At 36.1% G+C, this 18,738-nt stretch overlaps 1 protein-coding gene across 1 annotated transcript; it reads left to right on the top strand.

The window, feature by feature from the left end:
- The first annotated feature begins 48 nt into the window (after positions 1 to 48).
- Positions 49 to 10,822, top strand: LOC132171266 (lon protease homolog 1, mitochondrial). Its single transcript, XM_059582543.1, has 20 exons — positions 49 to 582; positions 1,643 to 1,708; positions 1,966 to 2,157; positions 2,263 to 2,328; positions 2,621 to 2,662; positions 2,777 to 2,899; positions 4,516 to 4,614; positions 4,817 to 4,882; positions 4,984 to 5,070; positions 5,233 to 5,272; positions 5,675 to 5,846; positions 6,090 to 6,214; positions 6,761 to 6,891; positions 6,994 to 7,098; positions 7,308 to 7,421; positions 7,953 to 8,120; positions 8,233 to 8,334; positions 8,558 to 8,788; positions 9,213 to 9,731; positions 10,195 to 10,822. The coding sequence occupies exons 1-20, from the start codon at positions 274 to 276 to the stop codon at positions 10,378 to 10,380; spliced, it is 2,943 nt and encodes a 980-aa protein (XP_059438526.1). The 5' UTR covers positions 49 to 273; the 3' UTR covers positions 10,381 to 10,822.
- The last annotated feature ends 7,916 nt before the right edge of the window (positions 10,823 to 18,738 follow it).

Genomic DNA, 18,738 nt, shown 5'->3' on the forward strand with positions numbered 1-18,738 from the left:
CCTCTGAAAATGTTAACTCATGCCAATACAGAAGAAAGGGAAAAAATCCCATTTTTGTGAATGAAAGGCCATTTTTGTCAATCTACATCTCCACAAGGGTTTTACGTAGGGTTTTGACAAACTCTAACAGAGAAAACCCAGCCCCTCCCTTCTCTGTGTCTCTTCAAGCTCCATCAATGGCGCTCCTTCCCCACCCAAACTAGGGCAAGGAAAACCCATTCAAAATCCCAACTTTACCCCTCAATCCCAATCTATTTACCTCCTCCACCACCAATGTTGAAGCTCCTCTCCTCCTCCTCGGCCCTCCACGGCAAGCTCCACATCCTACCAGCGCTCCGACCCAGGTCCGCCGAATGGACTAGTCCGCTGCTCAGGGTGCTGAGTTGTCTCGGGGGACTGACTCAAAGAAGCCTCAATTCGGTGGGTCCGAGAGCGTTCTTCTGCTCGGACTCTTCGGGCGACGGGTCGGACCAGGTGGTCCACATCGAGGTCAAGGCGGCCGAGTCCGACGCCGAGGAGGCCGAGCCCAAGTCATCCTCGGCCATCGTGTCCACGTATCCGAGGCCCGAGGACTACCTCACGGTTGGTTTCTTCGAAAAGTTTTTGTTTGGTTGATAGGAAAGTGAAGGAAAGAAAAAAAAAAAAGAAAGGTTTTTGTTTTTGGCTTTCGGTTTTTATTATCATTCTTTATGGGTTAGGAAAATGGGAATTGTAATTGAACTAACCCAAATGGTTGAATATGATATTGGGGAATTTTATTGCGATTTGTGTGATAAGTTTGTATTTGTGTACGTTTTCTTTGTGAGGAGATATAGTGCTAAATTTCATGTACATTCTTGTAGCAAATTTTAAGTTATGCTTGTAATTGTGGGTTTTGGGGTTGAAGCTGGTGATTTTGGGTGCATTACTTTGATAGACATGTGTTTTTTTTCTTGGTTTAATTTAAAGCAGCCCCATTGTGCTTCAGGTTGGCTTTTCATAGTTTGATAGTCAAATTCTTGGTTTTTAGGACTGGTGTCGTTCAGCATGCTCCAGGAAATGAGGTGGGTCCAAGTACAAGGAAACTTAAATTTAATTATGGGTCCGTTTCTTTAAGCACTGTGGTGTAAAAATCCTTGATATATTGTTTTGGAGGATTGTAGAAAGTCTGATTACAGTTGAAAATTTAAGTGTCTTTATTTATTTATTATTTAGGAATAGAGTATTTAAAAAAAAAAAATGTTAAGGGGAACCACAGTTGGTCATGCAATTTTTTGGCTAACCTAGGTATAAGTCTCAAGAAAGAAAATGCTGGTAATTAACTATACTAGCAATCTTATATCAGATATGCCACCAGTCATCAAGATGTCAATAGCATTATTGTGTATTGCTGTCCTGCTTGGGTGATTGTTTTATTGTAATGGATTTTGTAATGTGCTTATGCTATATTTTATACTTTGGCAGAAATTGTTGTTTAGAGATTTTACTTTTATAAGTTGATATTTTCTTTGGTTTCCATTCAAATTAGTTCTATTCAAACTAAATTCCTCCTTTAGGAGAATTTTGAGATAACTGACCAATTGTTTCTTGGTGTCAAATCTGTTAATGATGTTGCTTTGATTTTTTCCCCTAAATGATAAAAAATTCATTTTTTTGGGTGCAGGTTTTGGCATTACCGTTGCAACATAGACCACTTTTCCCGGGATTCTACATGCCAATTTCTGTCAAGGTTAGTCAGGCTCCTGAATTAAGTCAACTAAATTTCTCTCTGAATCCTTGTTTTTAGTGCTGGCATGTCTCATTTTCTACTGGGGTCAATTTCCCAAGCTGCTGTTGTTGCAATATACGTACATGTTAGTTGTAATGTCTGAAGCATGCATAACTGTATTCTCTAACCTGCATAAAATGTTCATCAACTTTTTGGTTGAGAAGGGCTCAAAATTCGGAACTGTTGAATCTCTAACAAATGTAATACCTTGAATGCAGGATCGTAAAGTATTAGCAGCTTTACATGAAAGTCGAAAACGGCAAGCCCCATATGCTGGTGCTTTCCTTCTTAAAGATGAGCCAGGGACTGATCCCAGCGTGGTATCTGGTTCTGAATCCGAGAAAAACATATATGAATTGAAGGGAAAAGATTTGTTGAATCGTCTTCATGAAGTTGGTACACTTGCCCAGGTATCTTGTAGGTTGGAGTTTTTGGTAATGCTCTCAAAAAGTTCGTATCAATTAGAAAAGTGTATAACTGATAATGCTGTTTCAATTTATATCTTAATGGACCAGATTTCAAGTATACAAGGTGATCAAGTAGTCCTTATTGGTCATAGACGGCTTCGAATCACAGAAATGGTGAGTATGAAGGAACCAAATCACCATAATATTTCTTGGTTTCTTGATAAAACATATTTGCAGCTCCTCCTTTTGATTTCAATGTGTATGGCATAGATGAATTTACAGAGATTTTAATGAATTGATCAAAATGTTCCAAGTCTTGGATTAAGTCATCCCAACATTCATAAGCTTAAGTTGTTTTTTTTTTCTAGGAAGTTGATATAATTTATTTTTAAGCGTTTCTTTTTGTATTTTTTAAATTTAATATGTCAAAATGTTCCGGGCTGAATAATTTATGGCTTTTGCACAGGCTAGTGAGGATCCGCTTACTGTGAAAGTCGATCATCTCAAGGCATGCCCATCTTAAATGTTCTCAATTCAATAATCAATTTGTTTATAGATGAAAGGTTCCATAGGCATTTTATATATAGTAATTTTTTTTAATGGTTTCTATTGTATATTTCAGGATAAACCATATAACAAGGATGATGACATCATAAAGGCAACATCATTTGAGGTTATAACAACCTTAAGAGATGTCCTGAAGACTAGTTCCCTTTGGAGAGATCATGTTCAAACTTACACTCAGGTGTGTCCTTTTATTATTTTCTTTCTGGCTTTCAGGGGTTCTTAGTTCTGTTGTATGCTTGTGAGCTTCATCGTTAATTTTTCCCTTTTCTTCACTCTGGGAAGGTTGTGTCATTTGTAATTTGTCTCATAACTCATATAGCTGCATGGAAGCAGCTTAGTATCATTACATTTATTAGGTCTACAGCTTGTCCTCATCTTTTCCATGCAAATGCTCTTATGTTTGGTAACTAGGTAATAGTGCTTTTTTGCCTTGGTCTCTTTGTGGTTCCTTCAATTCCAAAAATTTGGTTTAATCCAATCTTTGCAATAATTCTACTGTCAGCCTTATCATAGAGGAAGAGGGAAGAAATGAAAGAGGAAGGAACAATTTTGGGAAAGTATGGCTAAGTTGTGTGGTAGCTTGATGATCTTATTCACTTAAATGAAGAATATGCGTCACCACTACTGGATTTGATTAAAAAGTTGAAGATCATCTCTCTCTGATAAAATGGTTGAAAGCCATATACTCAGTTGAATATGAGATTTTAAATCTTTTCTTTCTAATGTAATTTTTAATGCTTAAACTTGCTTCTCCATTTTACCATCTAGAAAAAGCACTCGTAAAATTTCGTGAGTGACTTTAACCTAGACTTTGTTATGGATTATCTGACTCATTAATGCACCCCTTCTTGATGTTGTATTCCAGAATACAATCTTCAAAGACACAGAATTCATCAGCATGCATAACAATGTTGCTAATGACACAAGCCAAGAACCATGTCTTCAACATTAAAAGCTTGTTTGTTGTCAATCCAAAAAGATATTGGTTTAAAGCCATCTTCAATATCAATTATGTACGATAAAATATTGGTTTGAAGCCAGCCTGTTCAAATAATATTTCAGCTGAAATTTCTCCCTTTATTCAGAACTGCTGATTTAAGTAAACAGAGTAGCATTATATTGCCAATAATGGGCTGTGTGCAGCAGAATGTACTATTTATATGCATATTGAGAATTATACGCATCAAAGAACATTGTCGTTAAAGACTAACATGACAATGATTGCTTGTGTTCAATATGCCTTTTCCTCCTTTGGTTAAGGATACACAGAAAAGGTGGGGCCTATCACCTATCATGTTTGTTTAAAGCAACTGTCTTATAATAATTTATATATGTTGATGATATTTGGTTTTGTTATCATTGTAGCAACCTTTGATTTGGTCCTAGTTGCTTGTCATCTCAGGGTTGTGATGTAGCTTCTATGCAGAAAATGACTACTTAGCTTTCCATTTTCGAATCAATTACTTCCAAATTGAATTGGGGAGTGTTTCTGAATAAATGAACTAAGATAAAATCTCTAGTTTGATTGGGTCCAGTTGTTGGCCATCTGTTGTGATCCATACAAGCTAATCCTTGATTGATAGAGAAAGACATGTTTCTCCCTCTCTTTTACTTTGCTTTGTCAATAATGAGTTGGGTTGATAATATTTTTACAATAATGAATGATGAAGACAGAAAAAGTTTAATGAAAATGTCTGCTCATTGGTATATTTTGCTGCTGCAGTCTGTGATCAATTCAACCACATAGCAATGGTTTGGTGGTATTGACTTTCTGTTTTCTCTTGAAATCTGCAGCATATAGGTGATTTTAATTTTCCAAGGTTAGCAGATTTTGGAGCTGCCATATCTGGTGCGAACAAATTGCAATGCCAGCTAGTGCTTGAAGAGTTAGATGTACGTAAAAATCGGCAATCTTAGTCTTGATGACTGATCTTCAAGAGCTTGGTCTTTTTGTGTAGCATAATTAGAAACGCTCCCAAAAGCAATTATCTTGCAGGAGATGTGAACCTTCAAAACCTTATGCTATCTGGCATCTAAAACATCCACTTTTAAAACTTTTAAATCTTTTGTGACTCTCTATCATTTGCTGACTCAGGTGTATAAACGTTTAAAACTTACTCTTGAATTAGTGAAGAAAGAAATGGAAATCAGCAAGATCCAGGTACCTCATGCCATGATTTATGAATTACTCTTCTCCTTTTAAATTCTTGATCATAATTTGATTCTAATTCAAATTCTTTTTCTCCCTGGGTCCATACTTAGGAATCAATTGCGAAGGCAATTGAAGAAAAGATAAGTGGTGAACAGCGACGTTATTTGTTGAATGAACAGCTTAAGGCCATAAAGAAGGTATTTGGCTCCACTATAATTGTGTCTACACACACACACACACACACGTATCTTATTTCTCATTTATGTTATTCTGTCATTGCATGCATCTTTAAAGAGTATCCATTTACTTTGTTTTAACTTTGGCCCATCTTGTAATTTACAACACTCATGTTGATGCAGGAATTGGGATTGGAGACGGATGACAAAACAGCACTTTCTGGTTAGTGCTGTTTCTTATCTCTTCTTTGAAACAGGATTAAGTAGTTGGTTTCCTTCTCAAAAAGGTACACTTGGTAACTTCATATAAAATCCATTGGTAACTGGAAGCTGGTTTGACATGGTTAGTTCCCAAGGGAGTATAATTCATCAAAAAAATGTTCCCATGGGAGTATATATAGAAACTTGAAGTTCATACTGTTGACCTAATTGGATGATTCTAATTGTTGTGGCCTGTTTATTGATTTGTGTGCTTGTATGATATAATATGAATCAAGGGCTATCCATGGATCTGATTGAACATTTGTGCAGTCTTTTGTGGAAAAGTGAAGTGATATGTTTATCCAATTTAAGTTGTTTATTTCATCATTTTGACTTTTGGCATCACTCTGCTACTGTGCTGCAGCAAAGTTTAGGGAAAGGCTTGAACCAAACAGGGAGAAATGCCCACCTCATGTTATGCAAGTTATAGAGGAGGAGCTAACGAAGCTTCAGCTTTTAGAAGCCAGTTCGAGTGAATTTAATGTAACACGTAACTATCTGGATTGGTTGACTGCTCTTCCTTGGGGAAATTATAGGTTTGTTTACTCCCTCAACTAAGTCATGTTTTTGAGATGCCAAAGCTGTCCTGCTCATATCTATTCCATGGCTGATGAAGCTTTATAATTTGTTGGCATTCAGTTAAACTACAGAATGGAATGGATAACTGTTATTAACCCCATTAAAAATATGGTCCTAAAGTTTTTTATCCTTACTTTTGTAATGGATTTTATGCATAATATGAGAATAATCATTTATTATTTGTGATTGTCAAATTGCAGCGACGAGAACTTTGATGTCCTTCGGGCACATAAAATTCTTGATGAAGACCATTATGGATTAGCTGATGTAAAGGAAAGAATATTGGAATTCATAGCTGTTGGAAAACTCAGAGGAACCTCCCAAGGTTGTTATAGCTTTCTTTGCTTTTTATGATTCTGTAAAAATTTAAAAGTTTATTGCCTGCCTATTGCCGAATGTCCTGAGCAGTGATGGTTTTTGTGTCCTTTTCATGAATTCATACATTCAGCAAATATATGATACTTCTCACTATGTACTTGTCATTTTCAAAGTAATACAAAACATAAGTGGCATGATTGCTTGATGTCATCTGCCAGATAACTGTTTTTTGGTGCGGTCCAAAGGTGATTTATTCAGGGGGTATTTGGAATGGAGCAAATAAAAGATGTAGAAATAAATCTAAGTTAATTCGTGAGGTCAATATTGGGCACAAAGTACTTATTTTGTAAAGGCTCTTTACGTTCTCAATCCTGCTCCATTGCTTAAGTATCAAAGAAACTATATTCTACAGTGGCTGTAGCAGCCCTTTATTTTCAGACACTGATATGTTGTGTTAATTTTGAACTTAGTCCTTTTAATATTGTGAGTGTGTTGCATATTTCTGCTAATCAAGACTGGTCCATCATTCTTGATTTTTTTTAATGCATCACAGGAAAAATAATCTGTCTCTCTGGACCACCTGGGGTGGGCAAAACCAGCATAGGTCGTTCAATTGCTCGTGCCTTGAACCGTAAGTTCTTCCGATTTTCCGTTGGAGGATTATCTGATGTTGCTGAAATCAAGGTAGTTAAACATTTATTTAATTGGGACAAAAATAAATACATGGTTACACAGTGATGTTATGCAAATATTTCTTGTACCATTAACTCCTAACCTTATTTACAGGGACACCGCCGAACGTATATTGGTGCTATGCCAGGAAAGATGGTGCAGTGCCTTAAAAATGTAGGAACAGCTAATCCTCTTGTTCTGATTGATGAGATTGACAAGGTAAAGATATTGCTGGTTGGCTTTATTAATCTTAGACCTGAATAGCTTTGTTTTCTGGTTTCCTTTAACACTATGAAATGATTACTTTTACTTTTTGACTTGTTCGTTAGCACATGGATGCTCTATTCTGATTACAACCTAATTCTTTTATATATATATATATATAATGGAATGAGTTTAATCTTCAAATATTATGTGTTTTATGGCAGTTGGGAAGGGGACATGCTGGTGATCCAGCAAGTGCAATGTTGGAGCTTCTTGATCCTGAGCAGAATGCTAATTTTCTAGACCACTACCTTGATGTTCCAATTGACCTATCAAAGGTTAGTTATGTTGTGATGTGGAGACATTTGAGATTGTATTTCTGCAAGCTTTGTCTTACAACTTGGTGTTCTGGGTGTTGTTCTATTAAGTGGTAAATTTCCTTCTTAAATCGACTTTGATGCAAGATTCCGGGATGTCTGTATTATTGAAGCGGTACATATAGTTGTTATTCTTCAACTTTGTCTGAGATGATGTATATGTGTTGTGCAGCATGCACAAAGTAGGTACTTTACATATTCCATAATATGCATGCAACAAATGAGCTAAGGGAAGATAGATGAGGGTACTTGTGGTAAGTTGTGACATGTCAGGACATGTTCCTCTCTTTGTTGCATGTGTGTTAGTTATGTGTCAGACAATAGGCATATTTTGAAACACATCCTGTACTAGGGTTGTGCCTGGCAGGGGTAGTTCACACATTTTGGAGTGTCCTTGTATATGTGTGTCAGACAATAAGGCTAGTTTACTCGTCATTTACATGATATTTGGAGTTTCTGAACTTCTTCTGACCTTGAGGCCTCATGTTGCAGGTTCTGTTTGTCTGCACTGCAAATGTTGTGGAAATGATACCCAATCCTCTTTTGGATAGAATGGAGGTCATTGCTATTGCTGGATATATTACTGACGAGAAAATGCACATTGCAAGAGACTTTTTGGAGAAGACTACGCGTGAAGCATGTGGAATCAAACCTGAACAGGTGTTGATCACTCTCTCCCTCTTCCCTGCATGCATGCATGTACTCTCATTGAAATAATGGAGGAAGCACACGACATTTTTCACTAAAAGAGAATATCTAAAATTGATTCCAGGTTGAAGTGACCGATGCAGCTCTTCTTGCTCTGATAGAAAACTACTGCCGAGAAGCAGGAGTTCGGAATCTCCAGAAGCACATAGAAAAGATCTACCGCAAGGTTTGTCAAACTACCACTTCTAGATCATAAACACAGGTATCATATGATAGTGAGATGACCAATCTAGTGATAATGACCCATAACAGCACAGAAGGCATTGTTTAAGCACCATTTTTCAATTATTTTATCCAAAATACAAAGTAGGATACATGGCTTCAAACCCTACTGTTTTACTTAAATGCATCGGACTGTTGTAGCTTAACTTTCAGCTATGGACTGGCAGATAGCTCTCCAACTTGTTAGACAACGAGAGTCGAACGAACCGGCAGTTGCTGGAGTTCAGGTTGCAGAACCTGACGAAGCTGAAGTGGTTGGAAGTGAGACTATAGCTGACCCCGTAGAACATAGCAGCCATGGACAAACTACTGAAACCTCTGTAGAAGCTGGCACGGTGGCAACGGACCTCCCAGCTGATCAATCTCAGTGCCCTGCTGCTCAACCTTCGGATTCAGAGGTATGAGAAAAATTACAAACTCTTGGGAACTGGATATCCATAAAAGTAATATTGTACTTGAACTTAGTTGAGTTGAAACTCAGAAACGAAAATAATTCTGTTTGAATAATAGTTGTGTTCTGACCTGAATATGTTTTTATCCTATCTGGAATTTGTTGCAAGAGAACTTCACAGACCTATCTGGAGAAATTTACTGGATTTTTGCTTTTATGGTGAATAATGTGAAAAGAAAAGGTTTCAATAAGGAAAAAAAATTGATAGGAAACCTGGGAAGTTGTGCAAGTCCACTGTAGTTTTTGAGTTTACTTGTTAAATTGCACTTTCTGACTCGTTCTACTGTGGTCCAATACCTCTTAAGCTTGCTTCATTGTGGATTCATAATGTTCAATAATTCAAAACTCTTATGTTTGTGATCTCTTCACAGGATGCGGCAGAAACCAAAGAGATCCAGGAAAGTGAGGCAACCAAGACTAACGAGAAAGTTTTGGTCGAAGAATCAAACCTATCTGATTTCGTTGGAAAACCTGTTTTCCATGCTGAGCGTATCTATGATCAGACTCCAGTTGGAGTTGTGATGGGTCTTGCTTGGACTGCCATGGGGGGCTCCACCCTGTATATAGAGACCTCTCAAGTTGAACAAGGAGAGGGGAAAGGGGCCCTGCATCTCACCGGCCAACTTGGAGATGTTATGAAAGAAAGTGCTCAAATTGCTCACACGGTTGCCAGACGGATATTGCTTGAGAAAGAGCCAGATAGCCTTTACTTTGCAAATTCCAAGCTTCATCTTCATGTTCCTTCGGGGGCCACCCCTAAGGATGGGCCTAGTGCTGGTTGCACCATGATCACATCCTTGCTGTCTCTTGCGCTGAAGAAGCCTATCAAGAGGGATCTTGCAATGACTGGAGAAGTTACACTAACAGGGAAGATTCTTCCAATTGGTGGGGTAAGATAAAGAAAACTCCATATATATATGTTGTCTTCTGTCCTTAACATTCTGCCATCCTAAAAAAATTCTCGTCTCTTGTTTTTACTAGTGCATTTCCTTAGAAATATCTTAACATTTTAACCAAATGGGATGAATGTTTATTCTGAAGTTTTAGTCTAATTATTTTAGTTCATGCATATATATTTGGCATAAATCTGATGTACATGGAAGGCATGAATTTGGCTGCTTCATTTTTGTGGCTTTTCAGACTTGTCTGAAAACAAACTCAAAGTCTAATTGTAACTTTAAATATTAAAATGGAGACTTGCAGTTTCTCATCCCTACTTCGGATTTTTGATAATTTCTGTGATCCATTACCAATTGACATGATGCATTGTCTATATCTTATGGTGTACTGTGTTTTCCTGCACATTTTTGTTCATCTTAACTCACCAAACTTTAATCATGTGGGCAAAATCAGGTTAAGGAGAAAACTATAGCAGCAAGAAGGAGCGACGTAAAGACCATCATATTCCCTTCAGCTAACAGGAGGGATTTTGATGAGCTTGCAGCTAATGTGAAAGAAGGTCTTGATGTTCACTTTGTAGAAGATTATGGTCAAATATTTGATTTGGCTTTCGGTTATGACCAGAATACAGGAAAATAAGCTGCTTGTGCCCACCAGTTCTTGACATACAACTTATTTTTCCTGGGATTCTGGGTTGAGTTCTTTTTGTGACCCAAGCTAAGAGCCAATCCCAGTTTTGTAGTAAATCAATTTTTCATCCGGACGATCTCAGGAGATTTGTACATTGCATGGTATGACATGATGCACCATTATTTACTTGTTTTCATTCATGTAAAATCGACATCGCCCATTTGTAAGAAGTATAGTATTATCTGAGGTAAGTGGCGGCCAAAAGAAGAAGCTAATGACAGATTGATTTATTCTTTGCCTGTTGTCGATTAATATATTTTGTTTGTAAGCTTTTGGGATCCCTTTTTGGGAAATGGGATTATACCATATGAGTGGAAAACATGACAAGACAATAAATTTAATGTTAAAAGTCTAGAATTAGGGGGCATAAAACCCCTCTAGTGCAAAGTAATTCGCTCTTTTTTCCATTGAGGTTCTTACATAAGTTTTTACACTGAACATTCTTGATATTTGTAACTTCGATTTATAAGAATTTTGGAAGTGTCTTCATCTACCATGTTTGTTGGTAAAGTCTGAAATTTTTGGCTGTTGATCCGGAAAAGTCCCATAACATTTGATATATCTTGTTGGTAAAGACATTTTCATTGGTGCTGTGATGCGAACCAACTAGCATCAAAATATAGGAAATTATAAATTGAATACTTCGAGGGAGTCTTGACTTCTAAAACATAGTAAATTGTATTGTAAAATAATATTCAACTTAATACTTTTGTTATTGATAGTTTTCCTTTAAATAGAGAAACAAGCAATAGACTATCTCTTACATAAGAGACCAATTAGGTTTGGACTAAGACGATTCTAATAAGGAAGGAATCTAACTCTTTATGAGCTATAAAATTTATGGAGATATACTTATTATTGGACTTTAACATGAAATTGGATAATATCAAATAATTATGAATTATCAGTACTTCTTTCTCCCGCGTAATTAGAAAGTTCTAGGTTACCCATTATGTGAATGGGCTGATGTAACAAATCAGAAAAGCTATATGCCATACTACTCTACCTCTAAGGCAAGCCTTTTCTTGCTCTCAATGAGCTTCAAAGAGACTTTGCTCTTATTTTGGGTTGGAACGATGAACCTATTTGAAGTGGCTCATTTCGTATACCAAAGAAATATGAACAAGGATTTTTTAAGGTTTTTCTCTAGTACTAGCTTCTTACTTTTAATCTTTTAAGTTTGAATTATCTCTTCCTTTTTTTTCTTTTTTTCTTTAATTTTAAATCTATTACATTACTACCAAGCCAAAATATTTCATATACAAAAATTTCATAATATCTTCTCCTTGGTGGGAGTTTTGCATGGGTAGGAGACAATTTATGAAATTAAAAGTAAAAAAGTAGTTAGAGAATGTAAACCAAAGGAGAGCTTAACTAAACATTTTGATTCGACCACCAAGAGTGGTAGTTCAATGGCCTCAAGGGAATTCCCATGAAGTTGGGCATCCACTAGGACTTGAGTTCGACTCTCGCAATGAGAATCCCTTAGCCTATTAGTGTTAGTCACCTTGAGTCTCATTGATACTCTGGTGAGGCGGGTGTTAAGCTATGGCTCGATCAGTCTTGAGGAAGTGCATGCAGTTTTCACCGTTTAAGCCCCTCCTGAGCGGCGCCCCGTGGGTTTGTGCTACTATAGTCACACCCAAATAGAATAGCTACAATTGATATCTCCCTCCGACCATTTTAATTAAAAAAAAAAAAAAACATTTTGATTCGAAATAACACGATCATTAACATGTATTTCTTCTCCCAAATTACTAATTAAATGATTTGACTTAAACATAAAAATGAGTAGATATTGACTCGGACTCTGAATTGTAAAAGAACATTTCAAGGTAAAAATGTCAGCATCAAAACCTTCGCGTGGCGATGGCAGCAGCATTGTTGGCGGCAATAATTGTGGTGTTGACGGCTGAAGCCAGTGATGGTGATTGCAATCTCATTAGAATCTCTCCTCTATTTCTTTCTCAAATCTCACTTTAATGTACATGGAATTAACAGTTAAATCAGAGGAGACAGAGTGAAATATATAGGGATGACAATTCGTGTTCGTGTGTTGATTCGGGTCATGTCAAAATATTGATATAAGATTATATAAGTTAACTCTAACTTACCCATTTAATTAAACGAGTCAAATTTCTCAACCCTAACTCTTTATTTTTGTATTAGGTTCATGTTGGGTTCGCAGGACATGTCGAAGTATGGGTATAAGACTATATAAGTCAATTTTAAACGGACACATTTAATTAAATGGGTTAGACTTCTTACCTTAACTCTTTAATTTCCTGTTGAATTTGTGTCGAGTTTGGAGTCGGGTAAAAAATCTTCCTAGAGTGCCACTTGGCAGGTGCACTGCTATTAATCCAGATCTTATAAATGATTCTGGGGGATCTTCACTGAAACTGGAATAGAATGGGTCGGTTACTTTCTTTTTGAGTGTTGCTCTTTTTGGAAAGTGAATCTTTGTGGGTGTGTCCCACTAATGGAGACTACACCTTCAGGCAGTGGAGAGTGGAGACCAATGTTTGATACTTTGTAATCATACGTTAAATTGAATTTTTCTCAAGATCCAATGTTTTTTGTTATACCCTAAAACTAACCTTAATTAAAATGGGAATCCCAAGTATTATTTACATACATGTAGAGAGATCCTTAATATCTTTCCTGGATGTGTCATGCGGCCACGCGTGCAGATGGGTCGTTGCATAAAAAGAAGTAAGATGATTAATTATGTCGTTTTGATAAGATTCCTATCATCATGGAATCATTGTCACTAATCACGACCATGAGAGAAGTTGAAGCTCTTTTTGTATCATCCCTTGCTAGCGTGACTAAATAGTTGAAAGAGGAAAGAAAAAACCCTAATTAAGCAGATCTTTTGCAACTTTATGGTGTATTTGGAGTGACAATTGCAATGACCCCACTAAGATTTAATGCATGAACCTTAGAGTGAGAGAGAGAATGATCCAAGAAAAAAGAAAAAATCGGGTCTTTTAAGAGTTATTAATATTTTAAGAGTTACTGTTATTTTGTAACTCAATAACGGGCTTAAACCAAAGTCAGTCAAATTAGGGTTAGGGTTTTTGTAGTATTTAGGGGTAACTTCACTTTAGACCCCTAAATTATCACGCGATTTGACAAGCCCCCAAACTTTAAAACCTCTCAATTTGAATCCCTGAACTTTTAATTGCAGTCAATTTAAACCTCTCCGTTAGATTTAGTTGTTAATTTCTAACGGCAATACTTAAAAAGACTAAAATATCCCTGATTTTCGTTGTTTTTTGTTTTTTTCAAAAAAAATTGGAATCAAGGGTAAATTTGGAATTTTATAAAAAAAATCAAGGGTATAATCGTCATTGTCTTACTTTTGACGTTTAAAGTCTGACGAAGTAGTTCAAATTGACTACAATTGAAAGTTTGAGAGTTCAAATTGAGAGGTTTTAAAATTTGGAGGGCTTGTCAAATCACGTGGTAAATTGGTAATTCAGGGTTTAAAGTAAAGTTATCTCTAGTATTTATTTAATTGTTCTTTTGTACTCCAATCAAGACAGTTTATAATTAACAAATAAACAGATTTTGTTATTTGATAGTTATGATTACTCTTCTCTTGCGATGGAATACTATTTTCTTGGTGAAACGTCAAGTTCTTTGTCTTTTTTGATATTGACTCGTAATGTATCAGACAAAGAGAGATGATTAGATAAATTTAGATTTGTGATTAAGGATAATTAATGATAGAGATCCTTAATAACTTTCAAACTTGATTGACCCTACAAAGATCTCATGCTTGGCTAATCTTCAGCATTTTATAGTAGAAAACCCACGTGGGTTTTCATGTTCTAAAATGCCACAATCACAATCCATTGCAACTTTAAGACTTGAGAGGCACAAATGTGGGTGAGAGAGATAGAGAGATTTGGGGGAGGGGGGCCATTTTTAGGTCATATTTCCACCCAGAAATGGAGAGAAGAATGTTGGTCCAGTCATGGAGATCTCTCAAACCATCACTGTCATGATGATGATTCTACGACGTGCAAATGATACTCAAAAGTGGATAGTTCCTTTATTTATTTATTTATTTTTATTTTCCTTCCTATGAAATGAATGCAAAGTGGAAAATGAGAGCAGCACTTTTTCTTTGGCTTTTCTGAAATAGTAGGCGCCTAACCACCATTATCCACTTTAGCAGCCAATCCATGGATTCTAAAATCCCACGTGCGACTTTTGTCGAAGTAGCCACGTCACGTCAGGATTCAAAAGAACAGTCTGGTTAGGTTTTTCATTCTGTGTTTGTCGTTTTAACTTTTAAGACCTCATTTTTCAATTTTTATAAATTCCATATCCGAGTTTAATTAGGTCTTATATGTAGATTTGAGATTTTGTTAACTTTTTCATCAAATAGGTAATAGAATGAAAATACAATCCTGCCCCTCTAAAAAAAAAAACAAAACAAAAAAAAACAAATAATAATAAAGGTGGCTGACGTCTCTAATTCGTCACCTGCTTAAGTTAACGTTAGTTTGTATACTTACCTCTCAATTAAGAGATGGCCATGAGCCAGTACCCTATTAGAATTTTTCTTTTAATGCTGTTTTTTTTTTTAATATATATATATATATATATATATATAAATGAAGGGAGCATAATTGATTTTCACATTCAATTTTGTCTCATATTTGACGGGAAAAAACTAACATAGATTTCAAATTTAGTGTAGGCCTAAACTCGGATCTTAAATTTATCGAGTTGGAAACTTGAAAATCAAGTTTTTTTTTATTATTTGAAGGCAAAAAGTTCTAGAAGATTCTAGCTTGATTTTCCAATTCTTTATAGTAAGATTGGTCTAACTAATTAGCCACATTCCATGCTTGTGTAAGAAAATCCAATCAAGTTGATGCTATTATATGTTAAAATTTGTAAGGGCAGCATTAACCTTTTATATTTTCAAATAGATTCATGAATCCTTGATGATATAAAGTTGATTGCACACGCTTTCATGGAGGATTAGGCGAAGATTTTCCATCATTTTCTTAGTTTTACAACTCGATAAAAATTTAAAACCCATGATTGCTATAATGGTTAACTTTATGACTTATCCATATTTTCTGGCCTTCCAAACAGTAGAAGCAACATTAAACTAATTATGATTAAACTTGGGTTTAGTTCCGGCCGCCAAAAAGAAATTATTTTATTTTGATTCATTTCAATTGTTTTGGTAGAGTACACCTGCAATAACTTGCTTAGGAAGTCACATATCAACTCTGACTGTGCATAGATCTATGATGAATCATAAAGGGATTGGGATAAAGCATTGAAACATTGCAATATTAGACAACTTTATGTGAGGGAGGATACTTGGGGCTAGGGATTGGAATATGTGTTCACGTGTTTGGTTTGAGTATAAAATTATGTAAGTTAATACAAATTTGATTAATTTAATGAAACGGGTAAGTTTCATCAACTTTAATTCGTTAATTTTGTGTTTGTGTCGAGTTTGTGGGTCGTGTCAAAAATTGTCAATCCTAAATGTTATGGATTAAATCCGGGTTATATCGAGACATTGGTTAAGATTATAAAGATCAACACTAACATCGACTCATTTAATTAAACGGGTTAGATATCTCTACCTTAACATGTTACTTTAATGTTAAATTTATGTCAGATTCACTTGTTAGCCCTACTCCCAACTTGTTCGAATCTTATCTATTCAGGCTGCCTAAACACTTACCCGAACAAAAGTGAAATCCAAACACCCTCGTATACGGGACTGTCCATTGCACGGGATGCGATCAAAGAGCCTTACTTTATAGTACATCTAATAGTTTGGGATTGCTCTAACATTTTGTTTCTAAGGCCAAAAATTGACCTATCGATTGCCTGGATGATGGCCAACATGTAAAGCCACAGTTTTTTGCATTTTAATCTCATGACTCAAAAGCATTAAACAATTATAAATACTTTGATGACGTTAAGATCACTAAAGTTCAGTGCCAATGAGATCATAAATCACTCGATCATCACATCCAAATCTCCATTTTCTACTTACTAAAAAAAAAGTCAACTCTTTCTCATTAATTCACAACTTAATCATCAAGGGGCATGCCGGCTTCGATAGTTTATTTTATTTGTTTAAAAAGTATTTTGACGTAACATGAAAGTAGGAAATTTTATTTTATTTTTTTGTTCTTAACGTGTTTTATGTTTGAGTGTTTGCTAATGTTTTTATTTTGAGATTAAAAAAAAATGGTTTTATTTTCATCATTCAATTTGCAAGAGGCAAAAAAAAAACAGGATTTGTGTTCCCAACTTTCCTTACAATCAAGCTTAATGTTGATTGTCCAAGCATATGAAACCCCTCTACCACGTTTAGTGCTAATCTTATTGGAGCGTTAACCAAACTAATTTAACTAAATGATACTATTGTCCCACTATATCAAATATTAAAATCAAACACGTGTTCCTACTAATTTATGGTATAATATTTGTCTGATGTGCCAACACATTGACAAATATTATACCATAAACGAAAACACCAAGGCCATGCCACCTCCATTTGTGAGGTTTTTTCATCACCTCATTATCAATGATTATTTAATAATAACTGTTAGATCAAAGTTGATTTAATCTTACAATTAACTTTAATCATGGTCCAATAAATCTAAGCACTTAATCTACTTAAGAAGCATCTTAAGAACTAGATCAAACAATCATGACCATTAAGCCTCACAAAAGCACAACTAGCACCCTATAGCCCACACCACAGACTCGTGTCCGGTGCTTTGCACCGTACTAGAGTATACACACAAGTATATTCATCCAAGCATTTCTAAAGCCTTAAAGTGTGTTGAATCTTATAAATGCCAACTACACTTTCCTTTTTTTTAATATGAGACTTTCTTTATTCAATACTCTTTAAAACCATCAATTTTGAAAATCTTTCAATAGAGGAATGGATCTTTGTCTCTTCCTCCTCCATCATTTCTCCATTGTTTTCCTTCTTGCTCTTTTTTTTTTTTTTTTTACTCCATAGTTGTTGTTTTTGGTTCCTCCAAATAACACCATTACTAGTTGATCACCGCCACTAGTCTGCTGTCTACCGCCACCGTGCCACTCTTCGCTCCTTTCCCGTTCCCCATTTTCGGCAATTTCTTGAATATATAGAGGTTCACAGATCTGATTTTTTCAATGCCATATCTATAAAACCCCGTCAGCCTTGCCCTTAGAAGCGCCCCACCATCGTACTCCTGGTCCTCCCTGCCGCCGTGCCACTCTTTGCCCCTTTCTTGTTCCCCATTTTCGGCAGTTTCTCGGATATATAGAGGTTTGCATATCTAATTTTTTTCAAGACCATATCTATAAAACCCTGTCAGCCTTGCCCTTACAAGCGCCTCACCACCTTACTCCTGGGCCTCCCTACCTCCCACTGCTCTTCTCCACGTCATTGTCTGGTCACCACACACCGCCTGCCATTGCTCTTCTCCACGTCATTGTCCGGTCACCATGCCTTAGTGCATGGCCATTACGTGCCTGCGCATGGATCTCACTTGCCTGTGAGTGTCCTCAATGCACCCCGTCACTGGCGCATTGCCCATCTAGATTGTGGCTCCACCATCCTCCTTTGCCATTGTAGTTATTTTTTTGGTTTTTTATTGTTGTTGGTGTTTTGCTGCTATTTTTGTGTTCTTTGTTACCGTCTCCTAGCTCTTTTGTGGACTGTTATTGTTATGACAGTGAAGGCATTTGTTTATCGTCGACATATCTCAGTTCTCGGTAATGTTTCCCCCTACAATAACCACTTAACAGTGGTTGCCTTTACAACTACTTAACGGTGGTTGCCTTCACTGCATGGGACTTCTAACCGAGTCCTTTTGCCCTTGTGTACCGCTTCGTGTGGCCCTTAGAGATGCTCGGTTTGTTTTCATCTCTATATTGTCTTTTCTGTTTGATTTTTGTTGTTGAGGATATCACTCTGTTTCATTTGTTGTCTCCCCTTATTAACCTTTGGCCCATTATCAAATAAAAAAAAAAAAAAAAAAAAAGATTTTAGCGTGGATGCATGTGTATAGAATAATTTTGAATTGATATCATATTCCATCCATGCATGTGGAATAATTGGCCGATGCACAAACATTTATTTTGAAATTGGAATTTAGGATGAATTTTGTAAATGGGAATCTCAACACAAAACTTTGGTTGTGCTTGATGCAGTGGCGGCTGTTTATAAATAAATTGAGATTTAAAAACTCTACTTTATCTTATTTGGAAGATAAACACGTCCAACTAAAAGAGTGAGGTTTTTACAATTGT

This window comes from Corylus avellana, chromosome ca2 (assembly GCF_901000735.1).
Source record: "Corylus avellana chromosome ca2, CavTom2PMs-1.0".
In the NCBI taxonomy this organism is placed as follows: Eukaryota; Viridiplantae; Streptophyta; class Magnoliopsida; order Fagales; family Betulaceae; genus Corylus; species Corylus avellana.

Excerpts from the sequence above, each read along its gene's own strand:
- LOC132171266 (XM_059582543.1), top strand. The coding sequence starts at position 274 with ATGTTGAAGCTCCTCTCCTCCTCCTCGGCCCTCCACGGCAAGCTCCAC. Across the intron at positions 4,883-4,983 it reads TGGAAATCAGCAAGATCCAG|GAATCAATTGCGAAGGCAAT; the intron begins GTACCTCATGCC and ends GTCCATACTTAG. Across the intron at positions 7,099-7,307 it reads TGATTGATGAGATTGACAAG|TTGGGAAGGGGACATGCTGG; the intron begins GTAAAGATATTG and ends GTTTTATGGCAG.